The sequence below is a fragment of the Salmo trutta genome, chromosome 5 (genome assembly GCF_901001165.1).
Source record: "Salmo trutta chromosome 5, fSalTru1.1, whole genome shotgun sequence".
NCBI classification, from domain to species: Eukaryota; Metazoa; Chordata; class Actinopteri; order Salmoniformes; family Salmonidae; genus Salmo; species Salmo trutta.
In genome coordinates this window covers 26,368,057-26,389,617 of record NC_042961.1, presented here as the reverse complement: position 1 = coordinate 26,389,617, position 21,561 = coordinate 26,368,057, and the positions used below count along the sequence as shown (strand labels likewise).

The 21,561-nt window shown below is 43.9% G+C and overlaps 1 protein-coding gene across 1 annotated transcript in view; it reads right to left on the bottom strand.

Annotated features, from left to right (window-relative positions):
• LOC115193959 (adhesion G protein-coupled receptor A3-like) overlaps positions 1 to 21,561 on the bottom strand; it is a 301,644-nt gene that overhangs the window by 16,464 nt on the left and 263,619 nt on the right. Inside the window, exons 16-17 of the mRNA XM_029753120.1 lie at positions 17,768 to 17,891; positions 13,439 to 13,584 (exon numbers count right to left, since the gene is read on the bottom strand). Coding sequence (XP_029608980.1) covers positions 13,439 to 13,584; positions 17,768 to 17,891 — 270 coding nt within the window. The remainder of the gene's footprint in view (positions 1 to 13,438; positions 13,585 to 17,767; positions 17,892 to 21,561) is intronic.

The window sequence follows — 21,561 nt, the reverse complement described above, 5'->3', positions numbered from 1 at the left end:
TTATTTCAGCCTTTATTTCCTTCATCACATTCCCAGTGGGTCAGAAGTTTGCATACACTCAATTAGTATTTGGTAGCATTGCCTTTAAATCGTTTAACTTGGGTCAAAGATTTCAGGTAGCCTTCCACAAGCTTCCCAGAAAAAGTTGGGTGAATTTTGGCCCATTCCTCCTGACAGAGCTGGTGTAACAGAGTCAGGTCTCCTTGCTCGCACACGCTTTTTCAGTTCTTCCCACAAATTTTCTATAGGTTTGATGTCAGGGCTTTGTGATGGCCACTCCAATACCTTGACTTTGTTGTCCTTAAGCCATTTTGCCACAACTTTGGAAGTATGCTTGGGGTCATTGTCCATTTGGAAGACCCATTTGCGACCAAGCTTTAACTTCCTGACTGATGTCTTGAGATGTTTCTTCAATATATCCACATAATTGTCCTTCCTCATGATGATTTCTATTTTGTGAAGTGCACCAGTCCCTCCTGCAGCAAAGCACCCCCACAACATGATGCTGCCACCTCCGTGCTTCACGGTTGGGATGGTGTTCTTCGGCTTGCAAGCCTCCCCCTTTTTCCTCCAAACGAAACGATGGTCATTATAGCCAAACAGTTCTATTTTTGTTTCGTCAGACCAGAGGACAATTCTCCAAAAAGTACGATCTTTGTCCCCATGTGCAGTTGCAAACCGTAGTCTGGCTTTTTTATGGCGGTTTTGGGGCAGTGGCTTCTTCCTTGCTGAGCGGCCTTTCAGGTTATGTCGATATAGGACTCGTTTTACTGTGGATATAGATACTTTTGTACCTGTTTCCTCCAGCATCTTCACAAGGTCTTTTGCTGTTGTTCTGGGATTGACTTGCACTTTTCGCACCAAAGTACGTTCATCTCTAGGAGACAGAACACGTCTCCTTCTTGAGCGGTATAATGTGGAGGTCTACCATTTTTTTTCTGAGATCTTGGCTGATTGCTTTTGATTTTCCCATGATGTTAAACAAAGAGGCACTGAGTTTGAAGGTAGGCCTTGAAATACATCCACAGGTAAACCTCCAATTGACTCAAATGATGTCAATTAGCGTATCAGAAGCTTCTAAAGCCATGACATCATTTTCTGGAATTTTCCAAGCTGTTTAAAGGCACAGTCAACTTGTTGTATGTAAACTTCTGACCCACTGGAATTGTGAAACAGTAAATTATAAGTGAAATAATCTGTCTGTAAACAATTGCTGGAAAAATTACTTGTGTCGTGCACAAAGTAGATGTCCTAACTGACATGCCAAAACTATAGTTTATTAACAGGAAATTTGTGGAGTGGTTGAAAAACGAGTTTTAATGACTCCAACCTAAGTTTATGTAAACTTCCGACTTTAACTGTAGGTCTAACTCCAAGTGGCCACACACCTTTCAAACTCTGCTCAGCTCCTAAGTAAATTCAATGCACTTTAATGAATCAAGGAAAGTGCCTTCAACTATGAGGTGCCTTTTTTTCTAGCTCTGCTAGCTTTGCCGTTGAGAAGCGGAAGCAAGCACACTTCATTTGAAAGCTTATTCTATTGCCAACATTAGTAGCTGTTTTAGAATATGATCTTACAGTGTTAGGCTTTCAAAAGGCACTTCAGACAAACATATTGTAATTTTGTTGCGCATAGAACGGGGTCACGAGTGCATTCAAGTGCGTGTTCCACAACTAATTCTCTTCACAATACAACAGATATTCTCATTCTGTTCAGGCCAACTCAGGGTAAGATGCATGTCATCCTTGTAACTATACACCAAACATAGCGATCATAAACATTGATACGTCCCATCTTTCAGAGTACATCGACTCCTCTCGATTTACAGCATTCCCCTCAATCAGACAACAAAACATTTGCAAACATAGCCCAATTGGTGGGTGTGATGAGGGAATATTTTTGCTGCACATGGTACACACATTTAGAACAGTCATCAGTTGAAACCCATACAGTGCTTAAAAACACTGCAATCCACATTAAGAACCTTATACCAACGGTCAAGCATGGTGGTGGTAGTGTGATGGTTTGGGGATACTTTGCTGCCTCAGAAGCTGGACGACTTGCCTTAATAGTTAGGAACCATGAATTCTGCTCTGTGTCAGAGAATTCTACAGGAGAATGTCAGGCCTTCCGTCTGTGAGCTGAAGCTGATGTGGATCTGGGTCATGCAGCATGACAATGATCCAAAACACACAATCAAGTCTACATGAAAATGGCAACAAATTTGATGTTTTGGAATGGCCTAGTCAAAGTCCCGACTTAATCCCAATTGAGGTGTTGTGGCAGGACTTGAAACAAGCAGTTCATGCTTGAAAACCCACAAAGATTGCTGGGTTAAAGCAGTTCTGCATGGAAAAGTGGGCAAGAAGAATTTGGTTGGAGTCATTGCAGCTAAAGGTGGCGCAACCAGTTATTGAGTGTAAGGGGGGCAATTACTTTGTTGTTGTGTCATTGTTGTGTTATTTGTTCACTCAGATTCCCTTTATCTAATATTAGGTTTTGGTTGAAGATCTGATAACATTCAGTATCAAAAAAATGCAAAAGTAGAGAACATTAGAAAGGGGGAAAATACTTTTTCACAGCACTGTATGCTGATGATTCAACCTTAAATGCGTCAGCAACCATAGCTATTGAAATCACTACAACCCTAAACAGACTTGCAGTCAGTTTTAGAATGGGTGGTCAGTAATAAACTAGTCCTGAACATCTCTGAAACTAAGAGCATTGTATTTGGTACAAATCCTTCACTAAGTTCAGGACCTAAACTGAATCTGATCACGAATAATGTGGCAAATGAGAAAATTGAGGATACTAAATTACTCGGTGTTTCCTGGGATTGTAAACTGTCATGGTCAAAACATATTGATTGAATGGTTGTAAAGATTGAGAGAGGTCTGTCCAAGATTTTTTTTACACCACAATCCACAAAGCAGGTCCTGCAGGCTCTAGTTTTATCTGGATTATTGCCCAGTCATATGGTGGACCTAGAGAAACTGCAGCTTGCCCAGAACAGAACAGCACGTCTTGCTCTTCACTGTAATCAGAGGGCTAACATTGATGCTATGCATGCCAGTCTCGCTTGGCTAAAAGTAGAGGAGAGACTGACTGCATCACTACTTATTTTTATGAGAAACATTGTATTATAATTTCCAAATGGTTTGCATAGTCAATTTACACACATATCTGACACACACAGTTACCCCACCAGACATGCCACCAGGGGTCTGTCACGCCCTGGCCATAGAGAGGTTTTTGTTCTCTGTTTTGGTTAGGCCAGGGTGTGACTAGGGTGGACATTCTATGTCCTTTTTAATTTCTGTTTAGTGTTGTTTACCTGACAGAACTGTTTGGCTGTCGTTATTGGTTTCTTTGTTTATGTGTTCTCAGTAAAATAAATACATGATGAGCACTCAACACACTGCGCCTTGGTCTACTCCCTTCGACGGCCGTTACAGAACCACCCACCAAAAGAAGACCAAGCAGCGTGGATTGGAGCACCGGAGAGAAGGATGGACATGGAAGTCGGAACGTCGATTCTGGGAGGACAAGTTAAGGGAGCTACAGGAGCCTGAGAGGCAGCCCCCCCAAAAATAAATTGTGGGGGTGGGGGGGGCACACGGGGAGTTGGGGTAAGTCAGGTTGGAGACCTGAGCCAACTCCCCGTGCTTATTATGGGGAGCGACGGATCAAGCAGGCACCCTGTTATGCTGAGTTACGCACTGTGTCACCAGTGCACAGCTATAGCCCGGTGCGGTCGATACGGGCTCCTCAGAGTTGCCGTGCTAGAGTTGGCACTCAGCCAGGGAGAAGTGCGCCGGCGCAGCACATCTGGCCACCAGTGCATCTCCTAGGTCCAGCCTACCCTGCGTCTGCTCTACGCACGGCATCCCTCAATCTCCAGCACAGCCCAGTTCGCCCTGTGCCAGCGCTTCGCCCGTGCCAGGCTACAGTGACAGCTCAGCCAGGACGGGTTGTGCAGGCCGTGCGCTCCAGACCTCCAGTGCGTCTCCGGTCTATCCGGTGCCTGCTCCCAGAGCCAGGCTTCCTGCATGTCTCCCCAGCCTGGTGAGTCCTGTGCCTGCGCCCAGAGCCAGGCCTCTTGCAAAGTCTCCCCAGCCTGGTGAGTCCTGTGCCTGCGCCCAGAGCCAGGCCTCCTGCAAGTCTCCTCAGCCTGGTGAGTCCTGTGCCTGCTCCCAGAGCCAGGCCTCCTGCATGTCTCTTCAGCCTGGTGAGTCCTGTGCCTGCTCCCAGAGCCAGGCCTCCTGCATGTCTCTCCAGCCTGGTGAGTCCTGTGCCTGATGCCTGTCGGGAGCAGCCAGAGTCGCCCGCCTGTCCGGAGCCGCCAGAGTCGCCCGCCTGTCCGGAGCCGCCAGAGTCGCCCGCCTGTCCGGAGCCGCCAGAGTCGCCCGCCAGTCCGGAGCCGCCAGAGTCGCCCGCCAGTCCAGAGCCGCCAGAGTCGCCCGCCAGTTCGCAGCCGCCAGAGTCGCCCGCCAGTTCGCAGCCGCCAGAGTCGCCCGCCAGTCCGGAGCCGCCAGAGTCGCCCGCCAGTCCGGAGCCGCCAGAGTCGCCCGCCAGTCCGGAGCCGCCAGAGTCGCCCGCCTGTCCGGGGCCTGCTGCAAGGGTCCCCAGTCCGGGCTTGGCGGCGAGGGTCCCCACTCCAGAGGTGCCACCTAAGTGGGTCAAGCCGAAGGTGGAGCGGGGTCCACGTCCCGCACCAGAGCCGCCGCCGTAAGGAAGGCCCACCCGGACCCTCCCCTTTAGAGTCAGGTTTTGCGGCCGGAGTCCGCACCTTTGGGGGGGGTACTGTCACGCCCTGGCCATAGAGAGGTTTTTGTTCTCTATTTTGGTTAGACCAGGGTGTGACTAGGGTGGGCATTCTATGTCCTTTTTTCTATGTTTTGTATTTCTTTGTTTTGGCTGGGTATGGTTCTCAATCAGGGACAGCTGTATATCATTGTCTCTGATTGGGAGTCAAACTTAGGCAGCCTGTTTTCCTTTGGGTTTTGTGGGTGGTTCATTTCTGTTTAGTGTTGTTTACCTGACAGAACTGTTTGGCTGTCGTTATTGGTTTCTTTGTTTATGTGTTCTCAGTAAAATAAATACATGATGAGCACTCAACACGCTGCGCCTTGGTCTACTCCCTTCGACGGCCGTTACAGGGTCTTTTCACAGTCTCCAGATACAGAACAAATTCAAGAAAGCATACAGTATTAATAGAGCCATGATTGCATGGAACTCCCTTCCATCTCAGATTGCTCAAGGGAACAGCAAACCTGGTTTGAAAAAAAACCCAGACAAAGCAACACATCACGGTACAACGCCTCTCCTCTATTTGACTTAGATATTTTGTGTGTATGTACTGATATCTAGGCTATTTTATATTTATGTAGTTTTGACTTTGAGCTGTTCTTGTCTATTAATGTTCTGTATCATGTTTTGTGTGGACCCCAGGAAAAGTAGTTGCTGCCTTCGCAACAATGGCTTTGGGGCTTTGGGGATCCCATCCTGCTGACCACAGTTTCGCCCACCTGCTTCAGAGATTCCTGCTCCTTCATCCTCTACCCTGTCTCCTAAGGGTCCAGCTCAGGGAGTTTCTACCACAGGCCTCTACCCCCCGGGCTCCCTCTCACATCAGGCCTCGAGGGTGTCTCAGGCTCCAGCCCCCCAACCTGCTCGGAGGGCTTCTCTTGATAATGTGAGACCTCCCTCCCCCCTCTCCCATCAGTCCTCATGGAGGCACAGCCAAGGCCAGACATCCACGGCCATTCACCTTCCTCCAGCCATCATCACTGGTAGTCCCATGGTGAGGCACATCTCGGTTCTTGGAGCAAAAACCTGTGCTACCAGAGGGCTACAGTGAAGGATATCACAGGATTTATTCCGTCCGTCCTACATCAGCAGCCAAGTGCTGTTGCAGTCGTAGTGCATGTGGGATCAAATTATATCAAAAAGGGTAAATCAGAGCAATTGAAACATGATTTTATTGAGCTGATCAACGCCCTGAAAGGCTCTGAAAAGCAGCCTATTATCTCTGGCCCCATGCCGTCACTGGGTCGCAGCTGTAAAAGGTTCAAAAAAGAAGCCTACTGTGGTCTGCTCACACAGTACTATTAGTACAAATGTGAATTCCATAAACTTGAATACCCCTTGGTTTTCAAATCACATAGAGGGCTTGGGCAACCAAAGCCCATGTAGGTCAGTGTAACTCCCTGGCCATAGAGAGGGGTTTTTGTTCTCTATTTTGGTTAGGCCAGGGTGTGACATGGGTGGGCGTTCTATGTTTATTTTTCTATGTTGCTTTGTTTCTTTGGTTCGGCCGTGTGAGGCTCTCAATCAGGAACAGCTGTAGTTTGTTGTTGCTGATTGAGAGTCATACATAGGCAGCCTGTTTTTCCTTTGGGGTTTTGTGGGTGATTATTTTCTGTCTAGGTTTGTGTTAATCCTGACAGGACTGTTTGGCTGTCGTTTCTTTTCGTGTTTTGTTTGTAGTGTTCATTCGTTTATTAAAATCCTTTATGATGAACACATCCTCCGCTGCACCTTGGTCTCATTGCGACGATGGTCGTTACAGTCAGTTTATAACATTCCATCATTGGTTACTCAGAGTTCCTCATACTGACATTGGCTGCAGCTAGGGTCTTAGCACTTCATATTTTTATTATTATTTTTTACATTTAACTTTTATTTAAGTAGGCAAGTATCTGGCTTAAAGACTACTGCCACTCTGTTGGCTTAACCTTTATTGACAATGTTTACACTTTTTGGAAGCAAAATATGCTCTACAGAGATTATGGACTCCACCCAAACCATATAGGAGCCTATACCCTCTCTTCATTATTTCAAGGCTGCGTTAATATATTGATTCGGAAACAGACCAAACCCCGCTCAGGTAATACCTCCCATCCTTTCTAAGCATTGTCGTTGTACTGTTGTCTATACTGCCAGGGGTGTTGTCAGTTGTAATCTTGTACCCATTTGTTTAAACTCCACTCTTAGATCTGCTATTGTTCGCTAGAAAGGGAAGCCCACTGTGGTCTGCTCACCCAGCACTATTAGTACAATTATGAATTCCATAAACTTGAATACCCTCTTGGTTTTCAAATCACATAGAGGGCTTGGGCAACCAAAGACCATGTAGGTCAGTTTAGAACATTCCATCATTGGTTACTCTGAGAGTTCCTCATACTGACATTGGCTGCGGCCTCAGGCCCTATTGTGCCAACCTTGGAAAAGTAATTCCAATTTCTACTCTCTCCTCTATTACAAATAGGGGTAGACCATCAGACAGGGCTTGCAACTGCCTATTGAACATAGCTTGTTTGAGTTGGAGACTCCATGTGACTTTAAAAATCGTTGATACATCTGAACATTAGGAGCTTACTTCCTAAACTGGATTACATCAAGATCTGGGCTATGCACACGAATACGTACATTCTGCTATTGACTTAAACTTGGTTCTTTGGGGACATTCTAGTCTCTGATATTAATATTGAGGGTTATAATACGTTCAGAGCTGACAGAGGGTAGAGGTGGTGAAGTGGCCATTCTTATAGATATTTATCTGTCTTTATTGAAATCCATTTCCCTTGCCCAAAATTTGAGCTACTATCTTTAAGCCTTTGTCTGGGGAAAAATGTATCCATAACTGTTATAGGGGTCTACCATCCTCCCTCAGCTAACCTTTATGCACTCTAGGAGTTAACTCATTTGTTGTCTTCTTTTACTCAATCAGTAGTTATTACCCTGGGTGACCTAAATTATGATTGGGAAATGTAGGCTTCAGACAATCTGTCAGGTGCGTCGTAAAAAGTGGACCAAGGCGCAGCGGGTATCGTGCTCATCTTCTTTATTTATTTGGATAAACGTGAACGCTTAACAAAAATAACAAACAACGACAAAAAACAGTCCTGTAAGGCTACACAGCTATACATGGAACAACTACCCACGAACACAGTGACAAAAAGAAAACTACTTAAATATGGCCTCCAATTAGAAGCAACGAAGAACAGCTGCTTCCAATTGAAGGCCAAACCAAACCTGAACATAGAAATAGACTAAATAGACATTCAAACATAGAAATAGACAACATAGAACATTACCCAAAACCCCAAGACACATAAATCAAACTCACCCTCGCCACGTCCTGACCATACTATAATAACAAAATGACCCCTTACTGGTCAGGACGTGACACAATCTAAAATATATGAGTAATGATCTAAACCTAACACAGCTGGTGACTAAGCCGATATGGCCCAACCCTAAAGATCCTTCAAGGTCAAGTCTGAATGATCTTATTCTAACGAATACACAATAAAAATATGTTTCTACTAATGCATTCGCCGAAGATATTAGTGACCATTGCCCAGTTGTTTGTGTTAGAGATGTAAGAATACAAAAATCTAAGCCTTGTGTCATCCCAAAGAGGAACTTTAAAAACTACATTGAACAGGCTCTTTTACATGGTCTTTATTTTAGCGACCTTGATTGTATTTCTTTCTGCAGATGTCTTCAATACTATTGTGAATAATCATGCTCCCTTCAAAAAACTAAGGGTTAAAGGTAGGTCGAATGCCTGGTACACTACGGAATTATCAGAAGTAATTCATAAAAGAGATAATGTTTGGGTTAAGGCTAGGAACACAGGCTTAGGCCCGGACTGGCAAGCTTTTAAGCAATTGAGGAATCATTGTGTAAGACAAACCAGAAAGGCTAAATCTGATTATTATGTAACCAGTCTTTCGGATTGTAATGGGAACCCGGCTAAATTCTGTAAAATTGTCAAATCCCTGAAGGGTTCTACTTCAGCCTTTCTGCCACAACAAATAAATTCAGACACTGGCCTCAATAAGGGGAAAAATGCCATCATTGATGCATTTAATTACCATTTTATTTTAGCGGGCTGTCTCTCTGAAATAACTTTTAAGCCTATTCACAATGATACTGGTCTGGATGCTGATAGCGGAAACTTGCTGAATGATCAGAAAAATTGGATTACGTTATTGACAGAAAAAGAAGTCCTGGATGCTTTGCTAGCAATAGACAACAAGACATCCACAGGGACCGACCACTTGGATCCTGGTCTGCTTAAGTGTGCAGTGCCCATCACTATTGGCTCAATACCCCCACATTTTTTATTTAACATTGTTATCAGGAAAAGTATGCAAATCAGCTCTTGTATTGCCAATCCATAAGGGTGGGGATAGTAGTGATCTAAATCATTATCACCCCATTTCAAGGCTTCTTTGTTTAGCTAAGCTACTTATTGAATAAGTTGTCCTCGATAGGCCTGAGCTCTGACACCTGTTCATGGTTTCATGATTATCTTAGTGACAGAACTCAGGCCATCGTGACTGATGGGGTTAAGTCAGAATTTCTTGAAGTGCATAAAGGTGTGCCACAGAGGTCGATTTTGGGAACTGTTCTCTTCACACCATTGGCCAAACTGTTAAAAATGGTAACTTCATCTATATGCAGATGATACTATTACGTATGCTATTGCCCCGACTGTTGATCTGGCTGTGTGAAAACTACAGTCCGATTTTATAGCTATGCAGGAATCCCTTGCTGATTTAAAACTTAATACGGGAAAAACAAAATACAGAATGTTTCAGATGAACTACATGTTCACTCATTAGATGGTTCTCCAATCGAACGTGTCCCGCATATAACTACCTAGGCATTTGGATTGATGTGGATTTGACGATTAAAAAACATATAGATGAGCTGGTTAAGAAGCTAAGATTTAAAGTTGGCTTTTTCTACAGAAACAGATTGTGCCTTTATCTAAGCAGTAGGAAGAAAATGATTCAGTCAACCTTTTTATCTGTTCTTGATTATGACGATATTGTTTATCAAAGAGCAGCTGCTACTACTCTTAAACCTTTGGATGCCGTCTACCATAGAGCTATTCGTTTTGTTACCGGTGACAGTTTTGATACTCATCACTGCATCCTGTATCCAAAGGTTGGCTGGACTTCTCTAAAGACCCGTAGATCTCTACATTACTCCCTTTCTGTTTACAAGGCCCTACTTCGTAAACTTCCGTCTTATCTAACTCTGCTGTTGAGGTTTAGACACATATTGCCTAGCCTGTTCATATGATTGGTTAACTCTTGAAGTTCCTAGGGTCTCCACCGAGCTACAGTGCTGTGAAAAAGTATTTGCCCCTTTCTGATTTTCTCATTTGTTTTGCATATTGTTCATACTGAATGTTATCAGATCTTCAACCAAAACCTAATATTAGATAAAGGGAATCTGAGTTTACAAATATATATTTTTTAAATCATTATTTGATTTATTTAATTAACAATGTTATGCACCCAATTCCCCTGTGTGAAAAAGTAATTGCCCCCTTACACACAATAGCTGGTTGTCACCTTTAGCTGCAATGACTGCAACCACATGCTTCCTGTAGCTGTTGATCAGTCTCTCACATCGCTGTGGAGGAATTTTGGAATTCTTCTTTAACTCAGTGACATTTGTGGTTTTTCAAGCATGAACTGCTCGTTTCAAGTCCTGCCACAACACCTCAATTAGGATTAGGTCTGGACTTTGACTAAGCCATTCCAAAACTTCAAATGTGTTGCTTTTTAGCCATTTTCATGTAGACTTGATTGTCTGTTTTGGATCATTGTCTTGCTGCATGACCCAGCTGCGCTTTAGCTTTAAGTGCGATCGCACTTAAAGTTCTTAAACATTTTACGGATTGACTGACCTTCATGTCTTAAAGTAATGAAGGACTGTCGCTTCTCTTTGCTTATTTGAGCTTTTCTTGCCATAATATGGACTTGATCTTTTACTATCTTTTGTATACCACCCCTACCTTGTCACAACACAACTGATCAAACTGGCTCAAATGCACAAGACACTCCTGTTAATTGAAATGCATTCCAGGTGGCTACAGTACCTCATGAAGCTGGTTGACAAAATGCCAAGAGTGTGGAAAGCTGTCATCAAGGCAAAGGGTGGCTACTTTAAAGAAAAAATATATTTGTATCTATTTAACACTTTTTTTGGTTACTACATGATTCCATATGTGTTATTTCATAGTTGTGATGTCTTCACAATTATTCTAAATGTAGAAAATAGTAAAAACCCTGGAATGAGTAGGTGTGTCCAGACTTTTGACTGGTAATGTATATGTATATTTTGTATAATGTGTATATTTTTGTTGTATTGTGCAGGGCACACTTGAAAAAGAGACTTAGGTCTGAATATGTCTTCCCTGGTAAAATGAAGGTACAAAAAATACCAATAGCCCTAAAAGCTGATATTCAATGCAGGGTCACAGGCATTGAGGTAACTAGAGCCTTGGGTGGGCACTATGGTAACAGGTTATTGTTTAAGTCTCCTCATTCTTCTTCAGCAGGATAGACACTATTTCCTCTTCTTTCTCTCCTATATTGCTCTTCCCTCTCCCACTCTCTCCCAGCAAAGCAGTCTCAGCTAGAGGACTCAACCAAAACACAAACCAAACCCATTTATCACCATGGAAACCAAACAACTCCCTCTGTCTACCGCAAAGGCGAGAGAGAGAGCGGGCATCTTCAATAGGTACTTAGACTAAAAAAGTGGCAAAAACAGGGAGGGTGAGTATGAGTACCGCTATAGTTTTTACTCTAATGCACCAGCAACCTACTACTTGGCACAGACTCTCAGACTCTCTCCTTATAGTTGAGTTTGGAATATAAATAAATAAATAAATATTTGTCAAATGTTTAACATGTCAGTTTGCAAACCAGCCTCGCACAGTCACTGTGACCTGTTATCCTGCCAATGAACCAACAAGTCCTGTGAAATAAAATTTCCCCCGTGGCATCGCCTTCATTTTCTAAGGTAATATTGATGACAAGTTGCTGAATAATTATCATAAAGGTGATAATGAACATGACGATGCCTATGACGATATTAATAAACACATGCTCCCTGGACAGAGGTCAGTAGGTATCTTCTCCATCCCTACAGTGCCTTCAGAAATGATTCATACCCCTTGACTTATTCCACATTTTGTTGTGCTACAGTCTGAATTCAAAATTGATTAAAATTGGGGGGGTTTTCTCACCCTTCACCTCGAATGTATTTCAATTTACAGGTGTGCCTTGTAAAAAGTTAATTTGTGGAATTTCTTTCCATCTTAATGCATTTGAGCCAATCAGTTGTGTTGTGACATGGTAAGGGTCATATACAGAGGATAGCCTTATTTTGGTAAAAGACCAAGTCCATATTATGGCAAGAACAGCTCAAATAAACAAAGAGAAATGACAGTCTATCATTACTTTAAGACATGAATGTCAGTCAATACGGAACATTTCAAGAACTTTGAAGTGCAGTCGCAAAAACTTTTTGGAAACGATTTAGAAAGAAACACACCGATCTATATAAGGTCTCACAGTTGACAATTTCTAAAAACACGTTTTCACTTTGTCATTGTGGGGTATACTTTCTGAAGGCACTGTACCTCCCTGCTTAGAGCTATTTGCTAAGCAGCAGACACCTCCACCGCACTAATAGTGGTCTCTAAATTGAATAGGTCCCATTACTGAAATGTGTTTGATTAAAAAGAATATCCTTGGCTCCCAGCAATCTAGGGTATTTATCTGAGTAAATTCCAAATTACGTGAGTCAAATTATTCAAACTAAAAGTTGTTCCCTGACGGCAGAGAGTGACTCAAGTTCAAAATGTAATCTCTTGACATGAATAAGTGTAAGAGAAGCACTAGCTACTGAAGAGCTAAACTGTTCACATTCGGGGTCAGTGACAGTAATATTACAATATAGGGCAATATAGGGCTTGGAGTGTCTGGAATGTAATCTCGCTATATACGCTTCTTTTGATAAATGATCTGATAACCAAGTGAAACACATGGTAATCATGCTTTTAGAGAAAAAGAAAACAGACACACACAACTAAGGTTTATACAGAATCCACCAAGCACGACTTGCTTATAATATCCTTCCTTTCACGTAACCTACTAAACTACAGGCCCAATGATCTTTCTCTCTGTAGCTGACAGCGTTTCAGAAACAGTATATTACAGAAAGGTTACAACCAAAAGGTACACATCCGCAGCCTATAAAAACAGAGAAGCAGGATACCAGGGCTTGGATTTAGTGAGAATGAGGATTTAATAAGTACTGGCAGGAGAGCAGGCCAATGCTATTGTGTACAGATTCCTACTCAATCTCCAGGACACACATACAGTATAGTAGAGAGAGAAATGAAATAAGAAAGCATAGAATTGTGCACTGAACCGGTTCTTGACCTAAAAAAAAAAGATTCACAACAGCACATTCATAACAGCACATTCACAACAAGCACGATCAGCTATATACAATTCAAATACACACACAGATGCACGATTAGACACGGAGGCATGCATACTCACGTGTGCACACACTCACGAGCACACACGCAGAGGGGGGGATTGCACTTACTTTAGCATGGGCTGTTTGGTGTTGGCAGGCGGGTCACCGTCCTGGGGCTGCAGGGGCTTTTTGGTCACCTGCTTGTAAATGTTCCGGGCCATCACCCCCAGCCACAGCATGGTGGAGAGGGACGAGTAGTGTAGCACCATGCCAACCTGCACCAGGAGACACAGACAGACATGGGTCACTCGCTGTATGTATCTTCGCGTCATGTCCCGCTCTCATCTTCACATTCTTCATGTCCCTCTCACGCCCACTTCTTCACACCCAGTTGACTCACAGAGAGTTATTTTCCAGACACAACGAGCATGTCATCAAAGTCGCTATTCACAACGTCACTAACATCAAGTTTTTTTTCCCCCTCCAAAGATCAATTGCAGCGAGAGCAGAAGACTGTGACCTTTTCATTAGTGCACGCAAGCACGCGCACACATGTACGCGCACACACACGCGCGCCCACATCCGCCATCAATAACATTAGAGGACTCAGGACAGTAACCTTGAGCCGTCAACAATAAACCACAATATAAATGTCAGTCACGTCTACAATGCTAACAGACATTGTATCCCATCCTCTCTTGTTCCAATATTCATGAATTATGCTTGAATGGGAATCTGCCATTGTTTTAAGGCTTTATCAGGAGACAGAAAGTCAGCTACGAGGGAGAAAGAGAGCGAGAATAGAGGCAAGACAGAATTAGAAATGCATTGTCTTCTTTCCACGAACACACTCCTCAGTTCGCTCAGAGGGCCCAAAACTAAGAGGCATCCAATCAAATAACTCGCTCCAGTCTGCTAGACTTAACCAACTCTACAGGGACTGAAGGAACCATACAGGAGTCAGACATGATACTGATTTGAAATAACCTTGAGACTGGTTAACGGTGGAAGAAGCTCCCAGTGAGTAGGTGGTGGTCTGTGATTCAACCAATCAATGATTACACTCTGTGAAAAGGGTTCCACATACAACCCAAAAGGGTTTTACCTGGAACCAAAAAAGGGTTCTCCTATGGGGACAGCTGAATAACCTTTTTAGGTTCTAGATAGCACCTTTTTTTCTAAGAGTGTAGTTATAACCCACATCCTTTGGACTGAAAGGAACGCTGGCTGACTGGACAAACAACCACTAACGTAGGATGGAATGGAACCCAAGTAAAAAGGTCTTCAGGGGGTGAGTCGTATTGCCACACACTGAACTAGTCCTTGACCTCAAGAAGATATGAACAGCACATTCACGACAAGCAATATCAGCTACAGAAAACTCAAAAGGGATCAAATCAATCTCTCGTACACACACACACACACACACACACAGAAAAAAACCGATCAGTTATTTGGTGACGTGAATATATAACTGGATAACATTCAGATCATATATAAATAGATATGTTTAATGTTTCACTATATTTATTTTTATGAAATTCACTGAGTAGGATGGTCCTCCCCTTCCTCCTCTGTGGAGCCTCCATTGACATACACACACACACACACACAAAGACGCATGCACGCGCGCACACACACACACACACACACACACACACACACACACACACACACACACACACACACACATATAGAGTAGACTGATGCACACAGCGTGGAATGGTCAGGGGAGGGAGGGAGAGTGACCCAGTATAACTTTGCAGTGGTATAGTCTTTAGCTACTGTCTGTCACTGTCACAAGGAGTGGTATGAAAGGGTGGTATGTTTGAATCACAGAGGAATGATTGGGTCTGTCAGTGTGGAGTATAATTGAGTGAGTCTGGGTTAGGGTCAGTATTACTGTCGCAGTGTGGCTTATAAGTAGGAGATCACTAACATTAGAGAATGCAAATTGACAGCGAGGAGTGGGTTGGAGGAAGGAAACGAGAGAGAAGAAGGAGATGTAGAGGGAGAAAGAGAGATGGGGGGAGGTTTGCAGAGGAAGGGGGTTTGCAAGTGCTTGAAGTGCCGAGAGAGGCTGCCAGAGACGGTTCCAGAGCTCCTTGAAGTTTGCCTGTCAGAGGGGGTGGTGTGTAACAGCTCCCCCAGGGAGGTAGCACCATGCTGGGCTTGAGTGGGATCCATCTGCAGGCAGGGCGGAGGGCGGAGGGTGGAGGGACGGAGGAGGGTGGAGAGGTGTTTGTGATCACACATATCCTTACTACCAGCTCCTCTAGCAATCAGCCATGTAATCATCCCAGACACTGTCCCCACTGCTGGGAACAGGGGAACAGCCTGAAACCCATTGAGAGGAGGGGAGACAAACCGGGCCCAAATGATCCCACAGCAATGCCGAGTTACCCATTAAAAATGCAGTGCTTCTACATTAGGCAACGTGATTCAATCAGATAAATAGCCAGTGGTAAGGAGCACCAGAGACACTGTGCAGAACACACCTGCGGTGATAATGACATTGTGAGAGGGGTAATATCTACACATGTGTGAGTACAATCAAGATTTCCTATGCTTTACAGGCATCTCTCAAGCTGTGGCATCTCGGCAAGATGTCTGCATGTCACTCAGAACACACGTTGCTAATGCATCCATGTGGACGGCAAATCTGACGGGGAATATGCTAATTGGGCCTTAATCATGTGCCATTACGCAGTGGGGGAGCAGGTGGGTCGATAGGGGGGGGTGGAGTTTCATGCCGCGACACCGGCTGAACTGTGTCACAATGTAGTTGTCGACGCTTGCTTGACGGGCGCGGCATGAACCAGAGGCGCCTAGCCTAGCTAGCCGTCTCTCTGTCGAGCCAAGCCTCCTGACAGGCAGCCAAGGCATGCCAGGCACTGTTGGCTTCCGTGAGCTACAGTGAGCTACAGTGATCGATGTGTTTAGCTCCACGTTGAGGTGGACTGATTGCGTTTCAGAACAAGAAGATGTCTAAACTGTTGGTGACAGGAGGGCGAGGCAGCAGCCCGGGTGTCCCGGGTCCACTGACGGACTTGGTTCCGAACAGAGACGAATAGATAGAAATAGAGGATGAGTATGAAGCCTTTGAAACCTCAACTGAAAGGTAGAAAGAGAGAAAAGCCAGCTAAATGCCCACATGCTGAGGAGAGATCGCAGAGGGAAGATGACGTGTTCAAACGGACGTATCAAACTCTCTTTCAAACCTACAGTATCATCTAGCTGTCAATCTCCCAAAACGTAGCCATGTGCCTGGTCTTCATACTCCTTATTTTGTCAAGACACATTTGAGTCTATCGCAAACGCTGACGTTTTAACTCCACATCAACCATTATCCATCTTCGTAACGTCTTCCTATCAATCTCCCCAAAACAACAATGGGCATGCATACCCGAGTCTGGTTTTCTTACTCCTTATTTTGTCAAGACAAGATTGAGTCTATCGCTAACCCTGAAATCAAAACTCCCCAACAACCATGATAACCCTTTCACACAAGTATCAGTTAAGCCAATGATTGACTAAGAGGTAAGCATCTCTATTTAAAAGCTGAAACATCTCTTCCCTGATGTCTCCAACCAGCTGCTTTATCTTTAAGTAAGGACTCAAAATACACCTCAGGTCTTGACATGCACCACCAATTAGCCACCCCAATGCTATCCTTCCCCTCGCTGCCTCCAGGCTCTGCCCTAAAAACAGTACGTATGGCAGGATCCTCTCACATTGACACATCTCTTCTATTTTCTAACATCTCAGAGCTAAGCGTTAACGCTCCCGGCAGGAAAGAAAGCACTCCTGTGACCCGTTAGCTAACCCACACAGGCATACAGGCCTCGTAACCAGCCACGTCCCGCAGAGCTTACTGGTGCCTGTGTCTCTCTCTCCACCTTTCTCTCTCCCTCACTCGCTCTCTCTTTCCCTTTCTCTCTCTCTCTCTCTCTCTCTGTATTTCTTTTTCTCGTTCACAGCCTCAGGCTAAGAGACGGAGGTGCCACCTACGGAGGAAGAGAGAGCCAAGCGGTAGGCAACATCAGTAACGGCAGCCATACTCCTACTCCCCTTGAGACGACGGCAAAACAACACCCTCATTAGGACAACAAACTGCCGGGTAAAAAGCCCCTGGGGGCCGGGTCGGGAAACCCCTGGAGGGACAGGCAACCTGGCTTTCATCACAGGATATGTACTGGCAGCCAATACGTCAATAGGAAACACACAGGAAGACAGCTAGGTAGATAAAGCATTCATTCATCTACTGTAAGGTAGGCAAATTAAGCTGGATGGACTGTACTGTCTAACACTGTGGAGAGAGAGAGAGAGAGAGAGAGAGAGAGAGAGAGAGAGAGCTATACGTACTGCACTGTGCACTCAGAGCACCTCAATAGACATTCATAATCATTTCCACCGGAGCGCTTTGAGAGGGCGGAAATGAAAAGGCAGTGCACTTACTGCTTGACAGATGATGGGGTATTTGATTCGATTGATGCCTCCGGCAAACACAGTGAAGGTCAGAGCCGTGTGGAAACAGAAGTTGAGGAGCATGTGCCATCCCTTCCGACTGATGCGGATTGTGCTGCCAAAAGAAAAACCCACACAGTCAGTCAAAGAAATATGAATAGCACAGAAAATCAGGGGAATGGATTACAGATTGATGGCGAGAATGTTGAACATTTTATTTGGATGAGGTGAAAGTCTTGTGAAATGCAATGTACATATCCCCTAAATTAATATACAGATTTTAAAGCACAGCCATGTCATACAATTCATCGTTCAGATCATATACAGGGAAGAACAGAAGATAGATGGATGAGAAAATAGTAATAACGGGATGAGGTGAAGGTCACTCTCTGCCACATGGCCTCAAACAGCACCATTTTGTGTCTCTCTGTCGCCCACGCACTTTCAACACTTAGATAATAAAGCACTTGACCTTTCCATTGTGTTAACAATGGAGGATTGTTTGATTTGCAGTAACTATACGTTCTTTATGATGATTGACGAGAAAAGTGTTGTCCAACCGGTCGGGTATCTCTGCACCCTCATTTGCCATGTCTTGAAATAAATATGCAGACAGATGGATTAAAAGTACATTTACATTGTAATACTTCTGACAGCCAACTTTCTAACTCCGACCTTGACGTTTGGACTTTAAAGCATTCCCAGAAGGCATGGATTACTGAGTCATTGTTAGTTTTACACTTAAGACATGACTCCGCGGTTGTGCTGTACAATTTGTGAATTTTGTCTCGTGGAATACATTCTATACATGTGTTTATACTGGATTAATCGTACATTTTTGTTAACTGTAGTTATGTTATTTACGTTAGTTATGTTCCAACATTCCCTCCATCGTGTGCCAATATCAGTTATTTTTATGTCTTGGTTCCAATAGTTGTCAGTTGGATAGGCTCTCTGCAAGGTTTTGTATATCTAACCTGTCATATGAACATCCTTTTCTGACTCAAATAGGAATTCCTCAAGATTGCTCTGATAGACATTCAAATAGACATTTTTTTCATATGAAACTTGCATGCATGTGAAAATATACATTCTGTCATGGAAATACATGTATATCCTACTACCAAGTAATCTATGCCTTTAGTTTTCCATGTGAACCAATTTATTGGTCAATTCTAAAAATAAAAATAAACTACAGAAGGATTGTTCATAGGTTTGTGTTTTTAGGGAGTGATATTGGTTCTTGTAGAATACGTTTCAATGTCTTCCATATTTTTTTATAGCGTTCTTAACTATGAAGTGGTTCATGCTCTTAGCTTCATCTTTTGAAAATAGACACGTAGAAAGATTCTGGGGATGAGCACGTGCAGCTTAAATATGTACCCATTGTTCCTCTTTACGGCATTTAACTATATGTCGTAAGTAAAAGCCCATGATGGAACACAAGTCACTTTAATAATGTTTACATACTGCTTTACTCATATCATATGTATATACTGTATTCTATTCCACCGTATTTTAGCCAATGCCACTCCGACATTGCTCAATGTAATATTTATATATTTCTAGATTGTGTGTATTGTTGTGAATCGTTTTTAGATACTACTGCACCGTTAGATACTACTGCACTGTTAGATACTACTGCACTGGTGGAGCTAGGATCACAAGCGTTTCACTTCACCCTCAATAACATCTGCTAATATGTGTATGAGACCAATAAAATTGGATTTGACTTGGGTGGTGAGTTGATATAAGGTTAAAACCACCCTCAGACTCAGGAAGTTGTAAAACCTTCCTTTTTATTCGAAGAGTTTTATTTGCCCATATAAAGTCTGTTATGACCGAGTATACTTTTTTAAAGAATGTCTTCGAGGGGGGTAATTAGTATTACCGAGAATAAATATAAAAACTTGGGAGCCATGCCATTCTGAAAAAAGAGAGAGAGAGAGACCCTTAGGCATGGCACTTAACCTATATTGCCACTCTGTGTCCAGCTGTTGGAAAAAATACTAAGACTATGTGGGTTAGCCAATCCGGATGCAGTATCCAGGTAAAATAAACTATCTATCCAGTATGCTAAATCAGCATTATCCTCATCATTTTCACCAGTGCCATTATACACCAGGGGGAAGACATGTATAGGAAAGCAACCTCTGTCGAGAGAAAGAGAGCGAGAGCGCAAGATTGAAAGAGAGAGAGAAAGAGAGACCAGGGAGAGGGAGACCGGAGACCAGAGAGAGAGGCCAGAGAGAGAATTAGTGAAAACAAGTGATAATGAGAGAGACAGACAGAGAGAGAGGGAAATAGAGAGAGCAGCAGTATCCTGTGAGGCGTGTCTGAGTTAGTGTGCAGTGTTATGTGCCAAAGAGGAGAGGAAGAGCTGCTTTTTATGTGCTAAACTACAATCAGGAGGCTCCAGGAGACGGCCATAAATCACTGTAGCCTCTGTCTGCCTCCCAGTGCTTGTCTATGGGCTCTTATTGGATCAAGTGCATTCACCTGGAACCCCTCCACTTCCTTGTTCCCCCGGGAAAGCATGTGGCTAAACTGACCTCTCACTTGTTCTCCTTGGCTTGAGGGGATATTCTCAAGGGTGAACTTGGAGTCCGAATGGAATAAAACCCTTGCTAATAGGCTCACCAGCGTCACTATTCAGTCAATACACACTCGCTTTGTTTGAAATACACTAACGTTATGAGAGTCACTTCCCTTCAGTGGGACGTTAAACGGGTGTCCTGACTCTCTGAGGTCATTAAAGATCCCATTGCACTTATCGTAAGAGTAGGGGTGTTAACACCGGTGTCCTGGCTAAATTCCCAATCTGGCCCTCATACCATCACGGCCACCTAATCATCCCCAGCTTACAATTGGCTCATTCATCCCCCCCTCCTCTCCCCTGAAACTATTCCCCAGGTCGTTGCTGTAAATGAGAATGTGCTCTCAGTCAACTTACCTGGTAAAATAACGGTCAAATAAATAAAAATAAATAAAAACCGCTGAAATGACTTCCACAGTACGTGTGGCAAAACTGACCCCTTACTTGTTCTCCTTGGCCGAGGGGAGGGAACGTTTTGAAGGGTGAACTTCGCCCCCTGTGGAATTAGCACTTGTGTAAGCTCACCAGCTGCACTATTCAGTGGTGCTACACTACACACTCCCCTTGCTTGGGATACACTGACGTTATGACAGTCAGTGAAGTTGTTTCTACACATTCAGGACATTTTTCTGATTTGAGATCTGCGTTCACAACTCAAGACTTCCGCGTAAATCGTTCACTGACATCAATGGGAGACTGGTGTGCATGGATCTCAATTCAGAATGTCGCCCTTAGAGCATTTCTACAGTAAGGAAGACACGGCGTGGCTATGTTGTTATGCCTTTGGACGTGGAGGGAGGCGAGGTGTTGTAGTGTTGTACTCCTGCTGCAGCTTTGAGACGATGGCTCGTTCCCTCTGAGAACAGGGTGTCTCCCGACCGCAGTCGTGGAGCCGCCGCCGACCACATCACTCCTCCCAGACTGCAGTTAACCCGTCTTCATCATCCATCTACCCTTATAGATGGGGTTAGGTGACAACGTCATGAAAACAACGTGCACAGATAGCTACCAACAATGACAAGAAACTGCCAATGTGGGGAATTGCACGTGACTCGTTTCAACTTGTTCTTAATACCATATCTTGTTTTGAGGCGTTTCGACTGATTTTATGTCAATGCTAATGTGACAGAAAATTCGCTAGCTAGTTAAGCAACAACTGTAACCATGTATTTGAGAGACAACAAGTGCT